The 21,522-nt window shown below is 35.0% G+C and overlaps 1 protein-coding gene across 7 annotated transcripts in view; it reads left to right on the top strand.

Annotated features, from left to right (window-relative positions):
- The window catches only part of CNOT2 (CCR4-NOT transcription complex subunit 2), a 111,617-nt gene that overhangs the window by 55,208 nt on the left and 34,887 nt on the right, over nucleotides 1-21,522 (top strand). For 3 of the 7 annotated variants that reach the window (XM_065888306.1, XM_065888307.1, XM_065888305.1), the window contains one exon: nucleotides 10,598-10,720. The exons of 1 other annotated variant lie outside the window; for it this stretch is intronic. In XM_065888306.1, the coding sequence (XP_065744378.1) occupies nucleotides 10,598-10,720 (123 nt within the window). Of the gene's footprint in view, nucleotides 1-10,597; nucleotides 10,721-21,522 lie in introns of those variants that run through there. 3 more of the 7 variants (XM_065888310.1, XM_065888312.1, XM_065888309.1) reach the window with 1 other exon arrangement.

Raw genomic sequence — 21,522 nt, 5'->3', positions numbered from 1 at the left:
ATTTTCTGTGTGCAAGTTTATAGAAAGCTCTACTTGTGTGATTCACCCCCCACCCTCTTTGTTTTGATTAGCACTTTGAATCAGTCTGAGGTGAATCTGGGGTTGGGGAATGATGAAGAGGTGAACAGGGAGTCATAATGTTGAAACTGGACATTCAGATCTTTATAGCATGATTTCCTTATTTTTCAAAGAGCGGAAGAATCCCATCGTTTATCATGTTCTGGTTGGACTCCTTTCTTATCGTTTGCTGGAGTTTGAACTTCAGAGCTATGGTGTCAACCCTGCTGTAGTATCTCAGGGGCGCTTCTAGTGTGGGGCTGGTGCCATGGCTCACCCTCCAACCTTTCCTTCTTCACTTCAGCCTCCAGCCCTGAGCTTTCCAATCCCCAGAGTAGCCAATGTTGAAAGAAATTGCACAGGTAAGTAGGTGGTGGGAAAGACCGGGGGAAAAATGGTGCTGTCATCAGTATTTTAAGGGTGGATGTTGGGCCATTTTGTTAGTTTAAAAATATAGTGTTTCTTATAGATTATTTTTTTCATAAAATTATCTCATAAATTATTAAAGTCCTAGTGTTCTAAGAAATAATTTCATTTCTTATTAGTTAGATGTGAAAGAGGGAAAACCTTAAACTGAATAAACCATTAATGTTGTAATACAAAGGAAGTTTGTTAGATTTTTTTAAAACTTCATATTCTCCACAGAGTATAGCAGGACCAGAAAACTCATGTTCAGAAAAGAAGCTAAGAGAAAAAGTCAGGGAAAGCATAAATCCATAGACTAAAAATTTTGCTACGTTTAACTTGGTATCAGAAGGAGGCATATTTTAGTTTCCTTCCACTAGCTTTAGACATGCTGTTCTTCCCTTTCCCAAAGTTTCAGGCAAGTAGCTATATTTTTAAAATTTGAAAGAATAGAAATTTCAAACATCTTTTTCCTTGAAATCTAGACAGGAAGACTAGAACATTTCTACCCATCTCTAGATTTGAGGTTAACAAAGATAAGTATAGAAGCGGTGAAGGCACAATATCTGGTACAAAGTTCAGCAAACATTTGTTGAGTGAACAAGCTCACCCAAATTGTGTGTGTGTGTGTGTGTGTGTGTGTAAAATGCTAACACTCCTGTCGTTTTCTGCTTGTGTTCCTTGTATCCGAAATCATGATCTAACAATACAGATTTTTTTTTCTTAATGCAGAATTTTTAGAAATAGTTCTATAGCAGTGTAGCCCTGGGTCTGCACTACTTTGCTCACAAATAAATACTATCATTTTAGGTTCTTCTCAGAAAGACTTCAAAAATTGTTTCTTGGGCTTCCCTGGTGGCGCAGTGGTTGAGAGTCCGCCTGCCGATGCTGGGGCCGCGGGTTCGTGCCCTGGTCCGGGAGGATCCCATGTGCCGCGGAGCAGCTGGGCCCGTGAGCCGTGGCCACTGAGCCTGCGCGTCTGGAGCCTGTGCTCCACAACGGGAGAGGCCACAGCAGTGAGGGGCCCCTGTACCGCAAAAAAAAAAAATTTGTTTCTTTAGTTCTCCCAGATCTATCCCATGTAATTCTTATTCACGTTATTTCTAGATTCTTTTGCACATAACAAGACATTCAAAATTATACCCAGGAAAAATAGAATATAGCCTATGATGGCTAACATTTCTTCAGAGAAAGTATGTCAGGATTAAAGAGATTGGGGCACCAAATATTTGGCATTTCAAGTCTCAAAGCAGGGCCTCAAAATACAGAACCCTCAGCAGTTTCTCTCTCCTTTCCTCTAAGTTCGAGCATTTCTTAAATTTATTGGGAGGCTTGTAGAAATCCATATCCCCCAGCAAAGCAGACCATCCATCAGTTTCTTATGGATTCCCGCCCTCTGTCCTCTGCATTAGGGAGCGCTCCCCACCCCCACCTCTGACACTGGCGTAAGATAGTCAACCTCATTAAAAACATTTCCTTCATACTTAGAGGATTTGTTTTATATTCTAAACTTATGGGCTTTCTACTGTTATATGTTCTTCCACTTGTAATTTATAAATTTATATCTTAATATTTAAGGATAAAATATTGCTTATTTTAATTTTAGGCCCTATTGTGTGAGTTCTCAAATCTAACTTATTGGTCATAAGGCATACCATTTATAGTTGGTTCTTCAGTTAATATATGATGGTGTGCTTTTTTTACGGTTAGCACTTTTTGAGTTATTAGTGTTTTGATTTTAGGATGATGCACGTGTCTTTTAAAGCTTATATGTTGGTGGTTATAAGTTTGAATCTGTATGAGGCATATTGATACAGGCAACTTTAAAAATTTGAAAAACCACAAAATCTGTTTCTTCAAGTTGAAGCATGCACAACATATTCTCCCTAGATCAAAGTCAGACTGATCAGGAGCGCTGATAGGCCTTTTGGTAATACTCTTTAGAGGGTTTGTAGATTTGGTGGGGGCACACCCTAAGGTATGGTGTACATGGTTTGGGGAATGTCATCTCAGTAAAGCAGCTTCAGGTACCAGATTTCAGTAAACAGTTTTTGGATTAGGAAGAGTGATGTGTTTTCATCGCTCTCCTGGCATGCCCTCTCTATCTTTTTATCAAATGGGAGCTACCCTGTTTTGTGGGGGATGATATCTCTTATGAAGTATTCCTGTAACCCCTGTACAGAACTCTGTGCCAAAATATTTAACTACTCTCCAAAATAATGATTGTTGATATGTTCCTATAAGCCCCTAGTTTCCTGCTGAATCACATTTCCGGTCAGTTTCCTTTGCATCTACCTGTTAACTGCCTTTTCAGTATTCATTAAGCCTTTTATTGCTCATTTATCAGGCAGTCTGCATTTACTAAAACTATGAAATGAATTGCTTTTATTTCCGTATCAATTTAAGTTGATGAATTTAGAAATTATCAATTTAAAATGTACCTAAATCTTCACTTTTTTTAGATCCATACTAAGTAGATTAGTAAACTATTCATTATACATTTATTTATATTATATCAAGCCACAGTATTCTAGAACTAGTAGGACTTCAAGAGTAGTATGTTTTTTAATAGGAGGAAAGATCATTCTTTTCCTAAAGACTTCCAGATATTAAATTCTTTGTTCTTTGAGGAGCTAGATTTATTTTCTAATGTAAGTGCCTTTCTCTCCTTTATTTAATCCCATTTCTTTTCTTTTCTTTCTTTTTTTTTTTTTAGTGTTTTCCGGAACGAAATAAAATTAGGATTATTTATAACAGTTGTGAAGTAGGATTGGTAGCTCAGAATCCTATTACCAAAAAATACCACTAAAACAAATTCCTTGGGTTATAAATATTTCTAGGTGGTAGTATATCATATTTGATATAGGTGTACAGTATTCTAGTTCCATAGATTTTGGGCAGTGTCTCAGTGGATTTGACCTATCAGCTTTTCCCTCTAAAAGTCAGTAATAAAGATAACCAGAGTATCTTCAGATATTATGGCTTCTCATGATTGGTTTCAATTTTGATTGACTACATCTTGATAAAGGCAGATAAATGTTAATGGAAATTGTGATTTTTATTAATTTTCTGCCTGCTTTATAAACAACAGAGAACTTGTGTGTATATGTATGGGTGTGAAGTGTTTGCTGATAGTGAATATGAAATTGGGAGGGAAAAGTAAGAAGTCAGATTTTGTATTCAGCAATCAGAGTGAAATAGTAAAATCTCCATTAGGGAAACAGTAGTAAAAGAGCAGTCCTGTCACCCCCAACCCCCACCTACATTTGGTTCTCTTTACCCTTTATAATACAAGGTGGATGCATACTCTGTTCCTAAAGATGAAAAGTTGCTGGCTATAGAAAAGTCTTCTTACTTCAGTGTTGTGAAAGAGTTGATTTTATGATGGGACACGTGTATCAGCATGTTAACAGTAAAACTCCTGGCTACTTTAGAAATAGAATCACAAGAAAAAGTTGCCATCAGGGATTTGGTCTTGTTTTAACCCAATTGGTAAACATATTCTACTCGTTTAATGCTACAGTGTCTATTTCAGTAGCTTACAACAAAAATTTAGAGTTTTGTAATAACCATTCTAATTCCTTGAATGATTAAATTATGTTCACTGTATTTTGAAAGTAAAAATATTAGTTAATTTGGAACATGGAAATAGTAATTACTTTTTAATTGGTGTAGTGGTGGTGTTCTTTCTTTTAAGCATAATTTTATTCTAAAATTAATGTTGCTTTCTCTAAAATAGATATGATCAGTCTGGTAGAGACTAGCTTTTGTTTCACATACCTCTGTCCAGGCAGTTCATTCTCATTCTTCCGCTAAAGAGATCTTTTTTTGACATGCGCAAATATTTGATGTGGCACCCTCTGCTTACCATTGTTTACTGCAAAGTAAGCCCCGCACCCCTTTTTGCCCTTTACTGCTTCTTCCGTCATGAAGCTTACAGTTTGGGGAGAATACAAACATTAAACTATTAGTTGTATCTCTGAGAGTCAGTGTACTATCGTGGCTAAAAGTAGGGACTCTAACAGATTGTCTGGGATCATATCCTGTCTCTGTCAATTATCAGATGTGGAATCTTGGGCACATTAGATATGTGACCTTGGGCAAGTTACCCAACTTCTCCAGTTCTCAGTTTTCTCATCTAAAAATGAAGACTAAATAAGTAAATACATGAGGATTACATACATGTTTATATAGTTATTACTAAGTAAATTATGAAGATTATATAAATACATTTTGAAACATTTGGAGTATATTGCCTGGCATAGTAAGTGGTTAATAAAAGTTTTTTCTTATTATTGTATAATTATAGTTATGATAAAGTATTTTCAATGACTGCAAGCCAGGGGTCCTGATTCAGTATGAAAGTTACAAAGAGTGGGAGAAAGAGCATTCTAAGTAGAGGTATCAGTCTATGCAAAGGTCTGGAGGTGGAAGAGAACTTGTGTTTGAGTAACTGAAGGTGTGGCAGTAGTTTAGTGGTGGCAGGGGACCTGTGGAGACAGTTAAGGTCAGAGAGGTTACATAGGGCCTTAATAAGCCTTATTACTGATTTGGAAAGCTGATGAGGCATTTCAGTCAGCAGAGCCATGGCTGTTAAATTTTTATTTTAAAAATTTACTTGGCTGATGTGGGAGAGTAAATTTGAGGGGAATGAGAATGGATTAATAAAGACCTGATTGAAGGATATTGGAAATGCTTGTTCTCAGAAATGACAGAGATGGAAAGATATGGATGATTTCAATAAATATTTAGAGTTAATCTGCTCAGCTTGAGTTTTAATTGTTGAAGATGTCAGGGGTTACAGATGGCATTTTCCAGAGATTATCATGTACAGGAACAACTGTGAATAACCCAAACTAAGCTGAGGCATAAGGTTGTTGTTGGATTTTGAGATAATTACTGCTGCAAAATTATGTTAAGGTCATGATCTCAGGAATATTGGTCTGCATCCTTTAGGGGAAATTAACAAGAGATACGAGAGTAGGAAAGTGTCAAAGTCATTGTAGTGGTTATGAATATGACATCATAGTAAAGTGTTAGTTGAGGGAAGTCTTCACCTAGATTTTTGTACCTGGCTTTCCCGTCTATATCCTTGCCCTCTTAACCTGGCATTGAAATTTAGCCTATTTTTCCTTACCACCTATCCTTACCACCTATCATTGTCCTTCCAGACATCCTCCTTGTTGGCTGTATTAAAAGTTTTGTGTTTCTGAACTTATGCCTGCTGTTTCTTATGCCAAAGTTTGCTTCATCTCCCACCCTACACTCTTCTTCTTTTTTTAAAAAAATTTTTTTAACAAATTTAAATATTTGTTCAAATATTACTTTATAAGACCTTTCAGTTGTTCCCCTCAGATAGAGTTAGATATTCCCTTATTTGTGTTCCCAAAACACCTGTACAGATTTTCATACTGTAATTGTTTATTTACAGGTGTTTCTCCTAACTAGGCTGTGAGCTTGTTCAAGACTTGGGGCTGTTACTCAGCTTTTGTGTGCATTAGCACAGTTTTTGGCATAATTCATATAGGAAACCCTCAGCATGTTCACTGAAATGTGAAGGGAGATCAGTCAAAGGGCTAAAAAAAAATCTAGTCCATAGCTTAAACTAAGAAGGTGATAGGTAGAATGGCAAAAAACAAATGTGAAAGCCACTGTGAAGAAAGGCTAGAATGTGATGATAATGCAGAACAGAACAGGAGAAAGTAACTCGGAAAGTCAGTTTTAAATATTACTGATTTCATTTATTAAAATGCAATTCTCATACAGAAATGTCTAGCAGCACTTTAAAATATGCTGCTGGAACGTTAAGACTGGAGATAGATTTCAAAATCAAACTATATTTGTTTGCTATCAGGAAAAGGACCGCTCTGCTATGGGATGTGTTTCTGTTCCCTGAGAATAGGATTCCATGCCTGGGCCAGCATGCCACATGATAGACAATAAATGATTTTAGAGTAAGTTCCTCTCCAGAGGTCTTGCTAAAGGGAAATTGTGCAAGATTATATACCGCCCATCCTGCCTTGGATATGATCTATTTTTCACCCTTTCCTGTCTACCTATCTATCTACTTATTTATCTATCTATCTAAATTTATTTTTGAAGTTTCACTTGTAAAGTGTCCTATTTTGTTTCTGTGACCATTTAAAAAGCTCCAGGCCTTGCCTCTTATTCTTTCCCTTTTGTAATTACCGTTCATCCCACCTGGATCAGGGACCACTTTACCCATCTTTGAAGTTGTTGGTTAAGATTATCTCAAGTTTGAGGTTTTATGAATTCTCTGTGAGTATTCTGAGTTACTGCATTTGGCTTTGAAATATTATATTTATATATTAAGAATGTTAGACCTTAGGAACTCATAGCCAGTCCTAATTAAGTAATGAAAGTGTTTACTGGGAACAGCCAGCCAACTTAGTGCTTCCATTCTGCTTGTCAGTTTAATTCCTCTCTACTACATTTTGAGGCCAACTCTTTTTTGGGGGGCAGGGGGTTGTCAGGCTAATAGAAAGAATTAGTGTAAGCTAACATGTGTGTGTGTATCCTGATTAGTTCTTATGGAATCAAAGCAAGTGTTAAATGTCTTAGTTACATGTTTTAGATCTGTATTCAAAAAAGACTTAAGAAACATTGCTTTTGGTACAACATATTTCATGTATTTTTCTTGGTGAAATCTCAGTTTTTACTTCTCCTTTGTTAAAACATGTGATAGGAGAGTTGAGAGAGAAGGTGGTCAGTTAACAGAATTGATATAAGCCCTTTATATGTTTGCTTGAAGAAAGCTGACAAATTGTATATACCAAATATCTGAACAAATTTTATATGTAATGTAGAATGAAGTATGATTTTGTTTTTAAATTAGTATTTTAAATTTGTTTATCAAATTGACTTTAATATATGTGATATAACCAGTAATTTTAATATATTTCAGTACAGTGTTGACATATCCCCTACCACTATCACTGTAGTCTGAGCCACCATCTCTCACCAACCTGTTTCCCTGCTTCCACTCTTGTCCCCTCTTTTGCCCATTCCTTACAGAGTAGCTACACTCATATTAAATATATACATAAATAAAATATGCCAAATTATGTCACTTAAACTGCCCACAGATCCTCTCTCTCTCTCTTTTTTTTTTTTGACTGCATCGTGCAGCTTGTGAGATCTTAGTTCCCCTACCAGGTGTTGAACCTGGGCCCATGGCAGTGAAAGCACCGAGTCCTAACCACTGGACCACCAGGGAATTCCCCCAAATCCTCTCTTGACTTCTCATTTCACATAGAATAAAATCCAGAGTTCCCCAGGCCTGCAAGACACATGATCTGCTCACACTAGTATCTCTGACTTCAGTTCCTGCCATCTTCCACTGAATTCATTCTGTTTGAGCCGCACCACTGAGGACCTTGTTCACTTTTGCACTGACTGCTCTTCCTATCTTTAGCTAGTTAGTTCCTTTACTTCTCTGCTTCATTGTTACTTTCCTAGTTTCACCCTTCCTGGCTAGTCTAAAATACTTTTCTACTCCATTCCATCATTCTGTATGGAATACAAGACACACCCTTTAAAATTAAATAAAACTATCTTTTTTTTTTTTGACTGAGTTGGGTCTTTGTTGCTGTGCGCTGGCTTTCTCTAGCTGCAGCGAGCGGGGGCTACTCTTCCTTGTGGTGTGTGGGCTTCTCATTGCAGTGGCTTCTCTTGTTGCAGAGCATGGGCTCTAGGCGCACGGGCTGTAGGCATGTGGACTCAGTAGTTGTGGCTCACGGGCTCTAGAACGCAGTCTCAGTAGTTGTGGCACAGGGCTTAGTTGCTCCACGGCATGTGGGATCTTCCTGGACCAGGGTTCAAACCCGTGTCCCCTGCATTGGCAGGTAGATTCTTAACCACTGCGCCACCAGAGAAGCCCAAAATTAGCTTTTTTGTAAAACTTACTATGTTGTCCTCCTTTTTCTTTCTGATTTTGCCATGGATCCGAGAATTCTTTGTTTCATACCAGTACCAATCCCTGGGACTGGGGCTTGCATTTAAATGAAGGCAGAGTATTACACTCTTACCTCTTTTTTTTTTTTTTTTTTTCCTGAAGTCATGTAAAAATAATTAGTATTTTCAGTGTTGTGTAATTTGTGTCGAAGCACACAAAACAAAAATGAAATTCTACATGTTTGTGTTTTCTCTCCCTCCCTCTGGCACACACACAGTGAGTCTGGGAAAATTTGGTATTGGTGAAAGAGAACATTTCTGTTTTCCTCTGTCTGAGGCATTTCACGTGTTTAGTTTTGCTTTCAAAACAGTAAAACCTCTTTGCACAATATTAGAATGAAGTTTTTTTATTCAGTACAATTAATTTCAATTTTAGGATTCTAAGAGTCTGTAATTGGTTTTGATGATGAATGTTACATCACAATTGTTAAGAGTTCACTTTGCATCCATTTGACTTAACTTATGTACATAAAATTTGATGAGAGATATGTTGGTACACTCCTGAAATTTTAGTGAATTCTGCAAGTTTCATGCCATTTTCCTGTGTTTATCCTTTTTTAGAATTAGAGCTCAGTAGTAATTGTCCTTTAAAGAGAATTAAATGTATCCTTTTACAAAACAAACCTTTAAAATCTCATGTGTAAAGAGTCTTAATTTGCAGACTCTAAAGTGCTTTTTTCCACTGTTACTTTTCTGAAATAAAACTCACTAAAAAACCTCTCTTTCCTATTAGGGACTACTTAGAGGGGCTTAGAGGCTAGGCATGAGGGATCCTACCTAGTCCCTAAAATTACATTCAGAGTTATAGAAGTCCTTGCCTGAGATTCACCAGGGAGTCCACTGCCCAAAGAAGATAAAGTATGTTCTAACAAATTAATAGATCCTTGAAAATATCTTTCTGTATTTCACACCTAAAGAGATATATAGCCTAAAAACATACAGCAAAGCAGTGGTTAAGTTGTCTTCAGACTGGTATTCATATTTAACTGAATAGCTTTTTCTCAGACTTCAACAGGAAGAATACTTAAATATTTGAGTTTCTTACAGATTTAACAAGGAACTTAAAATATAAAGCAATTATTAAGTAACATAGGTGTTTTCAACAAACTTGCACATCAAATTTAGCCTTAAAATCTGCAGTATACCAATTCACCATGTCTACTGATTAACAGCAGTAACTACAGTGTTTCATTTTGAAATGAGAAGTAAAAGAAAGTTCCTTTTTTCTTACAGTGGAAGAAAATACCCTTATTCATAATGAGTGTACCAGACAGATGTCAAATTTGATGAGTTTTTCCCCATTTTTTTTGTGAAAAAATATAGTCACTGTGTATTCTAGTCTTTACAAGTCTATCATGACATTTCAGTTTACTTTGATCTACAGAGTACTATTAGGGATAAGACACATTGACCTTAATTAAATAACCTGTCAGTTGATAGTTTTGGAAGCTTTATACAGGTCACCTTATGGAAAAAAATAAAATAAAAATTAGCACAGATTTAGTAATTATCTTGATGAGGGCTCAAAATTACTCGTGTTGGATATGGTAAAGACTTAAAAAGCAAAAGAGTAAGCAGGTTATGTAGTAGAGATCATAAATTTATACCAGGATGATGAGTGAAAAAATTATCCTACTATTACATGAGTGAGAGCTTGTGGCTTGAGATAAGATTTCCAGTGTGCCATTATACATGGACTCAAAAAGTGCTATATCTCAGTAAACTTAGATTGTAAGTGAAGATGATATGCTCTGGAAAGCATAATTTAAAAAGTAGGTATAACAATGACAAAGACACTAATGTTGAAGATGCATGTGAAAATTTTGAATAATTAAACCCAAACTTAATTTTAAAAAAATCTTTGTATGGGAAAATTATATTGGGTTGCCAATTTTCAAGAATAAGTAATATTTTTTCTTTTAAAATAATTGGAATCATTGCATGTAACAGACTTTAAGTTTCTCCTCTTGATTTCAGGACCTGAAAGTAAACATTTACTACTACATTGTTATGACTTTCTCACCTGTATCATTAATTCTTAGTTGATCTGTTTCTTTATCTTAGCAATGCTCCCTTCATTTTATGTTTTCCACATAGGAGTAAGATAAAGCCTGACATTTTCCAAAACATTATTCTTGATAAAAGTAATATTTTTGTTTAGGTGACAAACAGCATGTTTGGTGCTTCAAGAAAGAAGTTTGTAGAGGGGGTCGACAGTGACTACCATGATGAAAACATGTACTACAGCCAGTCTTCTATGTTTCCGCATCGGTCAGAAAAAGATGTAAGTTAACCCGTTAAGCTGTGTTTACTCAATAGTATATGTCTGTCTCTTTCTGATTCCTGAAAAGCAGTATATGAACTGTAGAGTACCACCTTTGGTTGAGTGACTGTGTTTTAGGCATAGTGCTAGGCCCTGGGGATACAAAGATGATGAGCTTTCTTAAATTCTTATTGGAGACAAAATACTGTATGATTCTCAAGTTGAGATATGGTAATACTGTGGTAGGAAGTACTCAAAAGACATGGGGTAAACAAGGTATTACTTCTAGAACATCGATTGTTTTTTTAATTTGTGAAATAACTTGTTTTTATATTAAAACAATACTTTTATAAAGAGCAGAAAGCTGATTTGTACAGATTTAAAGATATAATGTCAGGCTGCAATGAAACCTTTCCTTTGCTTTCTGTTATTCTGGTTATAATCCTAGACCTCAGATAGGCAGACCATCTCTCCTCTGTTAGCTATAGGTATGCTACAATAGAAAAGTTTTGAAGAACTGTATTCAAAAACATGGAAGATGATATATTATAGAAGTATGAGTTAAATGCTTTGGAAGGTTAGTAGTTCAGTAATCCCTTTTGGAATGAAAGGATTTAGAACACAGCCAAGTCATAATTAGCAAATAGATAAAATATTTTAAAATAAATTCCATTGTTGTTTTCAAATTCTGGTAAGCCACTTTAAATTATACGCTATATACTGTAGTCAAACCAGTTGCATTCTTGTTCTTTGTACCTGCCCAACTTTTTTCCCCTTTCAAACTTTTATAAATTTGCTATTCCTAATTTCCCTGTCTATACAGCAATTTACTCTAGATATTAATCTAATGAGATTCTTTCTGATGTTTTAAAACACTTAAAATTCTAAGTTTTGTAACAAATGCTATCATTTTTCATTAAAGTTGATCATTAGTAAATTACTTCCTGTGTCTTAGAATTTCACACATAGGCTTACTCAAGGTTTAAGTTAGAATTTTGGTGGGGTTTTGTTTTGTTTTGTTTTCCTGTTTTGGTGATATTCCCCTTCTCCCCCCCACCGTACGCGGGCCCCTCACTGCTGTGGCCTCGCCCGTCGCGGAGCACAGGCTCCGGACGCGCAGGCCCAGCGGCCATGGCCCACGGGCCCAGCCACTCCGCGGCACGCAGGATCCTCCCGGACTGGGGCACAAACCCGTGCCCCCTGCATCACCAGGCGGACTCCCAACTACTGCGCCACCAGGGAAGCCCTCCCCTTTATTTTTATTTGAAAATTGTGTCGTTTTGGCAACAAACTATCAAGTGCATTATTAGGACTCTTTTCAAATTTTGTGTTTGGTGGCTTTCTTGTGCAGTTGAATAGCTGACAGAATAATGTCATCTAATTAATTTTCTGTTATCTTACTGCCTTTCTAGCTAGTTGCTATTTGATGTAAATTATAACTGAATTATTTTTTACATAAATTTCTAAGTTTAAGATTTGATGTTATAGTTAAATAATTTGGGATGTCTTTCCGGTAGCATCATTGCAGAAACTAATGTGCATGTGTGTTACTGTGATTGTACAGTGCAAGTTAAGATTGATGCAAAAATGGTAGTGGAATATTACTTATTGATGAAAAGCATTCATTCTTATCAGGAAGATACAAAGCCTTCAAACTGAAATTCTTTAAAAAGTATGTGCAGAGAATGAATGACAGAGATGTCTGTCTTCTAGGGAACAGAAATACTGTATTATATGTCAGAATTTTTTAGTCAGAATTATTACATACACTCATATACATATGTTGGTTACTATTCCAGATTAATTGTCACAGAAATAACAGAATGATTTGTTTCACAAAACTTTTTTTTTTAATTAATAAGGTAGTAAGACATGGAGATTAAAACAGGACAGATATGGGTTTGGATCTTGGCTTTGCCTATTAGCAAGAACTTCTCCAAGCCTCAGTTTTTTCTTCTGAAAATGGGAATAATAATATAGTAGCTACTTATAAATTTCTGTGTTGCTGGTACTTTTTTCATTACAAAATAGTAAGGGGTATTGCACAAACTTTAGAAAATATGTGTGGGGTCGGGGAGGGGGAAAATTACCAATAATGCTAGTCGGGAATAATTTACGGCTAAAATTTTGATTCTATACTTCACATATTTTTATTTCAAAATATATTAGTAGTTAAATCTCTGGGCCATATTGACATGTCTTTCACTAGAAAGTTTGCACCAATTTTTACTCTCATCAGCACTCTCTGTGCCCTTGAGAATACCAGCTTTTAAGTTTTTACAGATAGACAAAAGAAACTTACTGTTTTAATGTGCAGTAAAACATTGCTTAATTTACACACACACACACACACACACACACACACACACACACAGGGCAATATGTCTTTTCCGTGTAGATGGCCTTTTTTTTTTTTTTTGATTCAATCCCTTAATTTATGTGAGAATCAATTATATTATTTATAAATAGCAAACAACACATACCTCAGGATCATTTAATGAACAATTTTACATGTAACCTAAACCATGATATACTATATATGCTAATACTATATATAATATATTGCATACATCTAATAATGTGTGCATATATATTTATAAGAATTGTTAATATACTTAATTTCAACTTAGTAATTAGTATAATTACTATCATCTGTTTTTCCCCTCTTTTTTTAACATCTTTATTGGAGTATAATTGCTTTACGATGGTGTGTTAGTTTCTGCTTTATAACAAAGTGAATCAGTTATACATATACATATGTTCCCATATCTCTTCCCTCTTGCATCTCCCTCCGTCCCACCCTCCCTATCCCACCCCTCCAGGCGGTCACAAAGCATCGAGCTGATCTCCCTGTGCTATGCGGCTGCTTCCCGCTAGCTATCTACCTTACGTTTGGTAGTGTATATATGTCCATGCAACTCTCTCGCTTTGTCACAGTTTACCCTTCCCCTTCCCCATATCCTCAAGTCCATTCTCTAGTAGGTCTGTGTCTTTATTCCTGTCTTACCCCTAGGTTCTTCATGACATTTTTTTTTTCTTAAATTCCATATATATGTGTTAGCATACGGTATTTGTCTTTCTCTTTCTGACTTACTTCACTCTGTATGACAGACTCTAGGTCCATACACCTCATTACAAATAGCTCAATTTCGTTTCTTTTTATGGCTCAGTAATATTCCATTGCATATATGCATTTTTATTTCTTCCTTTGTGGATTACTGTTTTTGTGCCATTTTCTATTTCTCTTTTGAGCTGATGTCTTGTTTATTTGTCTGTGTTTTCCATATATTAAGGTTAATAACCTCTTGTCATAAGTAGTTTTTCAGTTTTTTGCTTTTAGGTTTTTTTAATATAAAATTATCATTTTTATTGAATTTGACTTATCAGTTTTGTGTGGGTTTTTTGGTTTTAATGTTTTCAGTTTTTTTTTTTTTTGCGGTACACGGGCCTCTCACTGCTGAGGCCTCTCTCCCTGCGGAGCACAGGCTCCGGACGCGCAGGCCCAGCGGCCATGGCCCACGGGCCCAGCCGCTCCGCGGCATGCGGGATCCTCCCGGACCGGGGCACGAACCCGCGTCCCCCGCATCGGCAGGCGGACTCTCAACCACTGCGCCACCAGGGAAGCCCTGTTTTCAGTTTTTGAGATCATACCTAGGAAGACTTTCCCCACCTACTTTCTTCTAGCATTTTTGTGCTTAATTCTACACATATAACTTACATTCATTAGATGTGTGTTTTGGATTAAGGTGTGAATTTTGTGGTGCCAGATTACCCTCCTCGTGCCACCCCCCCACCCCCATAAGGTTATCTGGTATCCAGTTGTCCCAACACTTTTTTTATAGTTTAGATCACAGGTTAGAAGACTTTTCCATAAAGAACCAGATAGTAAATATTTTAGACTTTGTGGGCCAAGAGGCTAAATAAAGGATAATATGTAGGTACTTATATAACCATTTAAAATGTGAAAAATCATTCTTAATTTATGTACCCTACAAATATAAGCAGTGTGCTGGATTTGGCTTGCATTCAGTAAATTGCCCACCCCTGAGTTAGACCATTCATTTATGGCTAATTGGAATTCTCCCTTATATATATACTAATGTCTGATTTTTTTGGCCTGTTTCTTAACTCTTGTTCTGTATATCATATTGATTCTTTGGAAGAACTACAACATAGTTGAATAGCTGTAGCTTTATAGGCAATTTTCACATCTTAGGTAAGGTCTTTCACATCCTTTACAAAAATGTTTTTGACTGTTGCACATTTATACTGATGTTTACCTTCTTTCAGAAGAGTACGTCTCTCTTCTGTTTCTGTTCTTTATGCCGTTTAAGAAGTAGGGTTTTATGGTTGCCGTTTTCATTACATTTTTCTAATTGGTTTTTACTGATATATGAAATAGTTTGTATGTGTATATATTTATTTTATAACTACCTTACAAAACTCTTTTTATTAGTTTTTGTTGATTGGGAGTATGGGCTCTGGACATCCTGTTTTATGAGTTTATATCTCAGTCACATGGTTTACTAGCTGTGTCCTTGGGCAGGTTACTCAGTCTCTGTATGTCTCAGTTTTCTCATCTATAAAATAAGAAAAATAGTACATGTCTAATGGGTGGTGGTTTTAAGGACTGAATGATAACTGTATGCAAAACTTATAGAAGACCAAATAGTAAGTATTAAATGTTGCTACTATAATGAATAATAATAACATTATGCCATGGATTCTTTTGGTTTTTTTAGTAGTTATGTATATCATCTGCAGATAGTGATTATATTGTGCTTTATAAGGCTTTTAAAGAGAAAAAATTTAAATATAATAAAATGACTGGGTTAATTTTGTATTCTTTTCCTTCCTGGCAACAGTGAGAAAATTATTTTAAATTGTAACTTACGATAAAGGAAAACTGGCCAGTAGTTGAGTGAATCTTTAAGCCAACTATCAAAAAAAAAAACCCCAAAAGCAAAAAGACCCCCAAAACCTAACCAATTCCTGATTTACACTAACCATACAGCATAAAACGTAATTGTTTCTTCATCATATGCATGGTTGTAGAAGTATTTGGTAAACTGTTCTTTATAAGATTGTGTGGATTAAATTGCTAAGTATTTCTTTAGGGCTACTTCATATTTTCCAAGGCCTTTTATTTCAAGAGATGCCTGTACATGTATGTGTCTTTCAAAAGAATGCTGAATTTGCTGTTTTTGAGGTATAAAAGTAATATAAATTACAGATATATTACTTAAATGTTTTCACAAGATTAAGTAAATCATAGGCAGATGTGGGCTTGATTTCTCCCTTTCCCTTTTCCTTTTTTGAATCTTAGCACTGTCATTTATTAGCTCTGTGGCTTTGGGAAAGTTATATGACCTCTTCTGTGCCTTGGTTTCCTTATCTATATGTAAAGCATGGATACTGATAGTTCGTGTATCATGTAATTGTGTGATTTTTAATTATAATCTTTTTTTGGAGACTTATAGAAAATGAAAAACATTCATATAAGACACAATAGACAACTCTTTGGGAGCGGTATAATCTAAGCAATTTTAGGGTTTTCTTAAAAACTATATCTGTATTTTGATTGCTAATGTATTTTCTAGTCTTTTGAGTCTTTGTTGCATTCATTTGGTGATTCTTAAGCATAATCATTTTAGACACACAAACTTGTGGGAACCTCTTTTCCCTTGTTTTAGTATGTGCTATAAAGACATGAAATGCAGCACCTATCCTTACTTTAAAAAAAAAAAAAAAAACTCATGAAACTGATTAGAGTAGACTACTTCCTTGTTTTGACAAATGGCAACCATTTTCAGCTCGTACCTAACTTTCATACTTGTGTTAGCCTACAGCAATTATGGCAACTAGGATTTCTCTCAGGCCAATTTATAATAAATATTTTGTTAAAATCTAGTATAAAATAAGGATACCTTCTATCACCATTATTGTTGTCATCCTCATGATTAGTGTTTAACTACATAGTCATCCTGGCTGACTCTCTGGCTCATTGAATTTGTTTCTGTCTCAGGACCTTGCGCTTAGTTTTTTCAGATCTTCACATGGTATTCTCTCTCACTACATCCAGGTATCTGTTAATCTATCTTACCCGAGAAGCCTTTCTGATCACTCTTTTCCTAAGTAGCTTGTATATACTATCAGTACTACTACTACTATATCCTAACTTCTTTCTTGCATTTTAACAGTTACAGCAACTATCTCTTCCTGAAGTATGTATTTATTAATTATTTATTCTCCTGTGTACTACACTAGAATTTACGTTTAACAAAGGCAAGGACCTTGCCTCTCTAGTTTACTGCTGTGTTCTTAGAACTTATTATAAGGTGTAGGAGATAGTGGACTCTTACTGAGTCTTTTTGTTAGAGAAAGGGAAGGAAATGAATCGATGTTGAAAATAACAAAATTAATATTATTTGCAGATACAATTGTTTACCTAAAAAACTCAAAAATAACCTTTAAAACTTTTAATTTGAATGTATGTAAGTATGTCAAAATCTTATATGGCAACAATAACCTAATAGAGTTAAATGTAAATAAATCAGACTTTAAAGAAATTAGAATTAAATGTCAAACGATTTGAAGGCAGTGTTCTAAAATCTCTTAAATTCATTGCCATTTAAATAATCTTCAAACTCTGTATTTTAAAGATAAAAAGGGAGTTTTTATAAACTATTTATAAAGGGAGTTAAAATGATATACTTAAAAGATATAACAAATTTTGATACATCTACAAAAATAATTAGAAAATTTTTCATCCAGTAATAACAATCATAAAAAATCATAGTCAGAAAATACCATTTTATTCCTCTCATACTAGCAAAGAGGGTTTTTGTTGTTGTTGGTTGGTTTTTTGGTTTTTGTTTTTAAGTGGAAGAGTAGCCATTATCTGTGAGGGAACATTGAAGTAACTGCTGTGGAAGCATAATTAATACAAACTTTGTAGAAAACAGTTTAGCAATGCATATCAAGAGCCTTTAATATACCTTTAAATTTGTGCTTTGGCTCTAACGTAAGATTCACACAATATAATATAGAGATCTTCGTTGCCATACTTTCTTTAGTATGTTCTGAATGTTAAATGTTCTATAGGAATTAATTACATTGACTATTTCAACATATATTATACTTTCTGAAAATATTATTTTTGAAAACTTAATGTTTTAATCAAAATTACTTGAAATATCTGGTAAACTCATAATTTGTTATTGATTTCTGATTCATAAGCTACCAGGTCCTATGACTTACTATTTTGTTTTTCTGCCTGCTTCCTCTCTTGTCCCTTTCTTCTTTTGGTCTTTTTAATATATTATCTTCTAATAGTCTTTCTTTTTGTTTACTAGATTGCATTCTGACTTCAGTGGTTTCTTATTTTATTAACCATACTGTTTTGTTTTTTTTTTTAATTATTTATTTATTTATTTTTGGCTGTGTTTGGTCTTTGCTGCCACGCACGGCCTTTCTTTAGTTGCGGCGAGCGGGGGCTACTCTTCATTGTGGTGCACGGGCTTCTCATTGAGGTGGCTTCTCTTGTTGCAGAGCACGGGCTCTAGGTGAGCAGGCTCAGTAGTTATGGCTCACAGGCTTAGTTGCTCCGCGCCATGTGGGATCTTCCCAGACAAGGCCTCGAACCCATGTCCCCTCCATTGGCAGGCAGATTCTTAACCTCTGTGCCACCAGGGAAGTCCCCTGTTTTTAATTTTTAAATGTTTTTCAGATTCTGTCTAGATTTAAAACTTTCTTTGTTTTTTTTTCTGTTTGTAGATATGATATAGTCAAAATCGTATTTCTTTGTTGTTTTCATCCTGGAATAAATAACAGAATGCTAGGAATTATATTATCACCACCTTTAAGTATATTGTACAATGAATTTTTAAGGAACACTTAAAAACTTATATATTTCATTTTTAAATTGCTTTTGTGGTCAGGGAATTTTTATTTAATAAAACTTTGTTGCATTTTGAAGTCATTTTTTATGTAGAAAATATTTCTTGACCATACTGATTTTAATGTTTCTTGAAATAGATTTTGTGATTGAAGGTACATTTTATTGGAGGGAATAATTGCGAGAGGTGATCACAATTGGGAACCATGAGGGGGATAGAATAATTAACACTTCTTTCCTGTAATGGATTGCTGGAAGGAGCCAGATTGTCCTATTATTAAGTTTTTCAAATATACATTTTGTAAAACAAAATAATTTTAGAGTTTTTTTGGTCATGGATTTCAGAATTATATCTAGTAACAGTGGAAATATTTTAGAAGTACAGTTTCTAACTTGTTGATTTCCTTGATATTCTGTATATTAAGCAAAAGGATAAAGGAGCTCTTTGTTGAGTCAGGAAAATAACTTGTATTACATTACTGTTTCTTCTAGTTGCTTTATTGTTGTTTGAATGAAGTGTTGTATTATAGACTGTTTGAGAAATGAGGAAGAATGTAGTTGTTATAACGGTTTTAGACTGGGAACACAGTAACCTGCTTATTGGTTTCAGCATTCTACTGATTGTGTGACATTTAATCTTTTTCTACTATTTTCCCCCTCTAAGAACACAAGTTCTGCTCCTTATTTTATCTAGAATTCATTTGATAAACTTCTTTCTTTAGCTTCTTAAGCAAAAATGAATATAAAATTAGGGTACTATTCAATAAATTCCCCTAAGGCTGCCCCTCTGATTGCTATTGATGAGAGTCCTGCATTGGGAGGAAGATTAGATTACTAGCAGCAGCTGCTACCATTTATTGAACACTTAATATGTGTATATCTTATCTAATTTAATCTTCACTTCAACTCTATAAGGTAGGTAGTGTTATTTCCATCTTACAGGAAGGAAACAGAGGCTCGGCTCTCCCATAGGTAAGAGGCAGAATCAGGATTCAAACCTAGATTTTTTTTCTGACTCAAAGCCGGGCTCTTTCCACTTATGCTTATATTCCCTACTCTAATACATCTCTTGATCTAAAGTTCTATATTTTTCTAAGAAATTTACCTTTATACAGTTAACTTTCAGCAGGTAAAAACTTATATAAATTTTCTATCGTCTGTTAATTGTAGTTATTTCTGTGCCAGAGTACATTTCTTGTGTATTTTCTTTGCGCTTGTAAATAGCATTTCTACCCCATAATCCTTCATTGTATGTTAAATCCATTTTAAAATCCATTTTTAGCACTGATATATTTCATGAATCATGCTTTCAGAGTTTAAAAATATATACCACTAGGATTGATTTTATAAGAAATTATATATTTGCATTTTGACACATTTTGAAGCAGTCATTTTAACATTGGTTTGTATAGCTGATCAATGCTTATTTTACTTGGATGGTTTGAAGGTTATAAACCATTAAACAAACTGCTTTCATGTTTCTGTAAAGCATTGTTTACTAACCTTCATGTACTCACACATAGAGAGAATGATAATATTTAATATGTCATACTGGTAAATGGGTCACCCTGCTGCTCTTCGACTCAAATATTTGGCCCAGGAAGCCATTCCCCCTTTACCTTCATGTTGTGTCATCTTCTCTACTTTATCTCCCAGTGCTGAGAGGAGTGATATGTTGGCATACCAGAACTCACTTGTGGATGTATAACCTTTGTGAGAAAGTAGACTATAAAATGTCTGTTCTTTGGAGTTATGTGCTCAATAAACATACACATTTCTGGGAAAAGTAAAATTTTTAGTGGTCCATTCTAGAATGTTCACATTATGGATCATTCTAAGTCATGGATTCATGCTGGCCAGCATCTTTTATGTGAAGCCTTTGGAAACTATACTCCTTTACTTTTGTTTATAGCTTATAATGATAACAGAAAATCATGATTGTTAAGGGATTTTATTATAAACATTTTACTTTCTGTCACCAACTAAAGCTTCATTGTATGTTACATATGTTCTTTGATCTTGTTCTTGCAATTTAGAAATGAACCTTTAATATGCTTAAAATATTTGCGGTTATGTGGTAATACTAACGATAATTGTACCTAACAAAATAACTTGGTCAGGCATAAAATGTGTATTCGTTCAATTTAACTGTTTATATTGTATACCCTCCAGATTTCAGAAGGAATATTTATAAGGTTTGATGCTTTTTTAGAAAATTTGTTACTATATTTAAATACTGCTGTGTTTAGTAACTTAGCCCAACCCCAGAAGAGTCTGGTGTATGTCATTAGTTTAAAGCTACTGTTGTATAAAAACTTCTGTGAATTTCAGAATAATTAAAACAATTTAGAATTTTGACATGAAAATAGCATGAAATGTGTATTGTATAAACCTCTACTGTTTAAATATTTTTCCCCCTGGCTTTCCTACTGCGGTCAATGTCAGCCCAGTTCTTCACTGGAAACCAGAGAGGCCTCTGATAGTTCCCTGTCTGGTGATTCTCCACCCATCTCTTTTCCCCTATATCTCAACCATTTCAATAGAACTTCATAGTCGCAGTTCTCCTGTTCTAGCTTAGTATCTTACCATTTCCATCCAGTTTTGCTGTTGGAATTATCTTCCCAAAGCACAGTTTGATCATGTCACTTCTTGGCTTAAAATTATTTTTTCTCTTTATCGCCATAGTTAGAGCCGGCTTTGCATAACATTTAAGAAGACCTTTTGCATCTGGTCCCATCACTCTCTTATTTCCCATTCTTCTATTCCCCAGTGTGCGCAGGGTAGGCCTTATCTCCCTTCCCTAATTACCCTTTGTTCGGTCACTGATGTTTCTTATTTTGTTTGTATTCTAATCATGTCACTAACTTTTATCGCACTCACTGCATAGTCTCACACTGGAAGACCCCTCATCTGTACCCACATCAGA

Source organism: Phocoena phocoena, chromosome 11 (assembly GCF_963924675.1).
Source record: "Phocoena phocoena chromosome 11, mPhoPho1.1, whole genome shotgun sequence".
NCBI lineage: Eukaryota > Metazoa > Chordata > Mammalia > Artiodactyla > Phocoenidae > Phocoena > Phocoena phocoena.
Note: the sequence above shows the minus strand (reverse complement) of the source record. Positions and strands in the feature narration are given on the sequence as shown.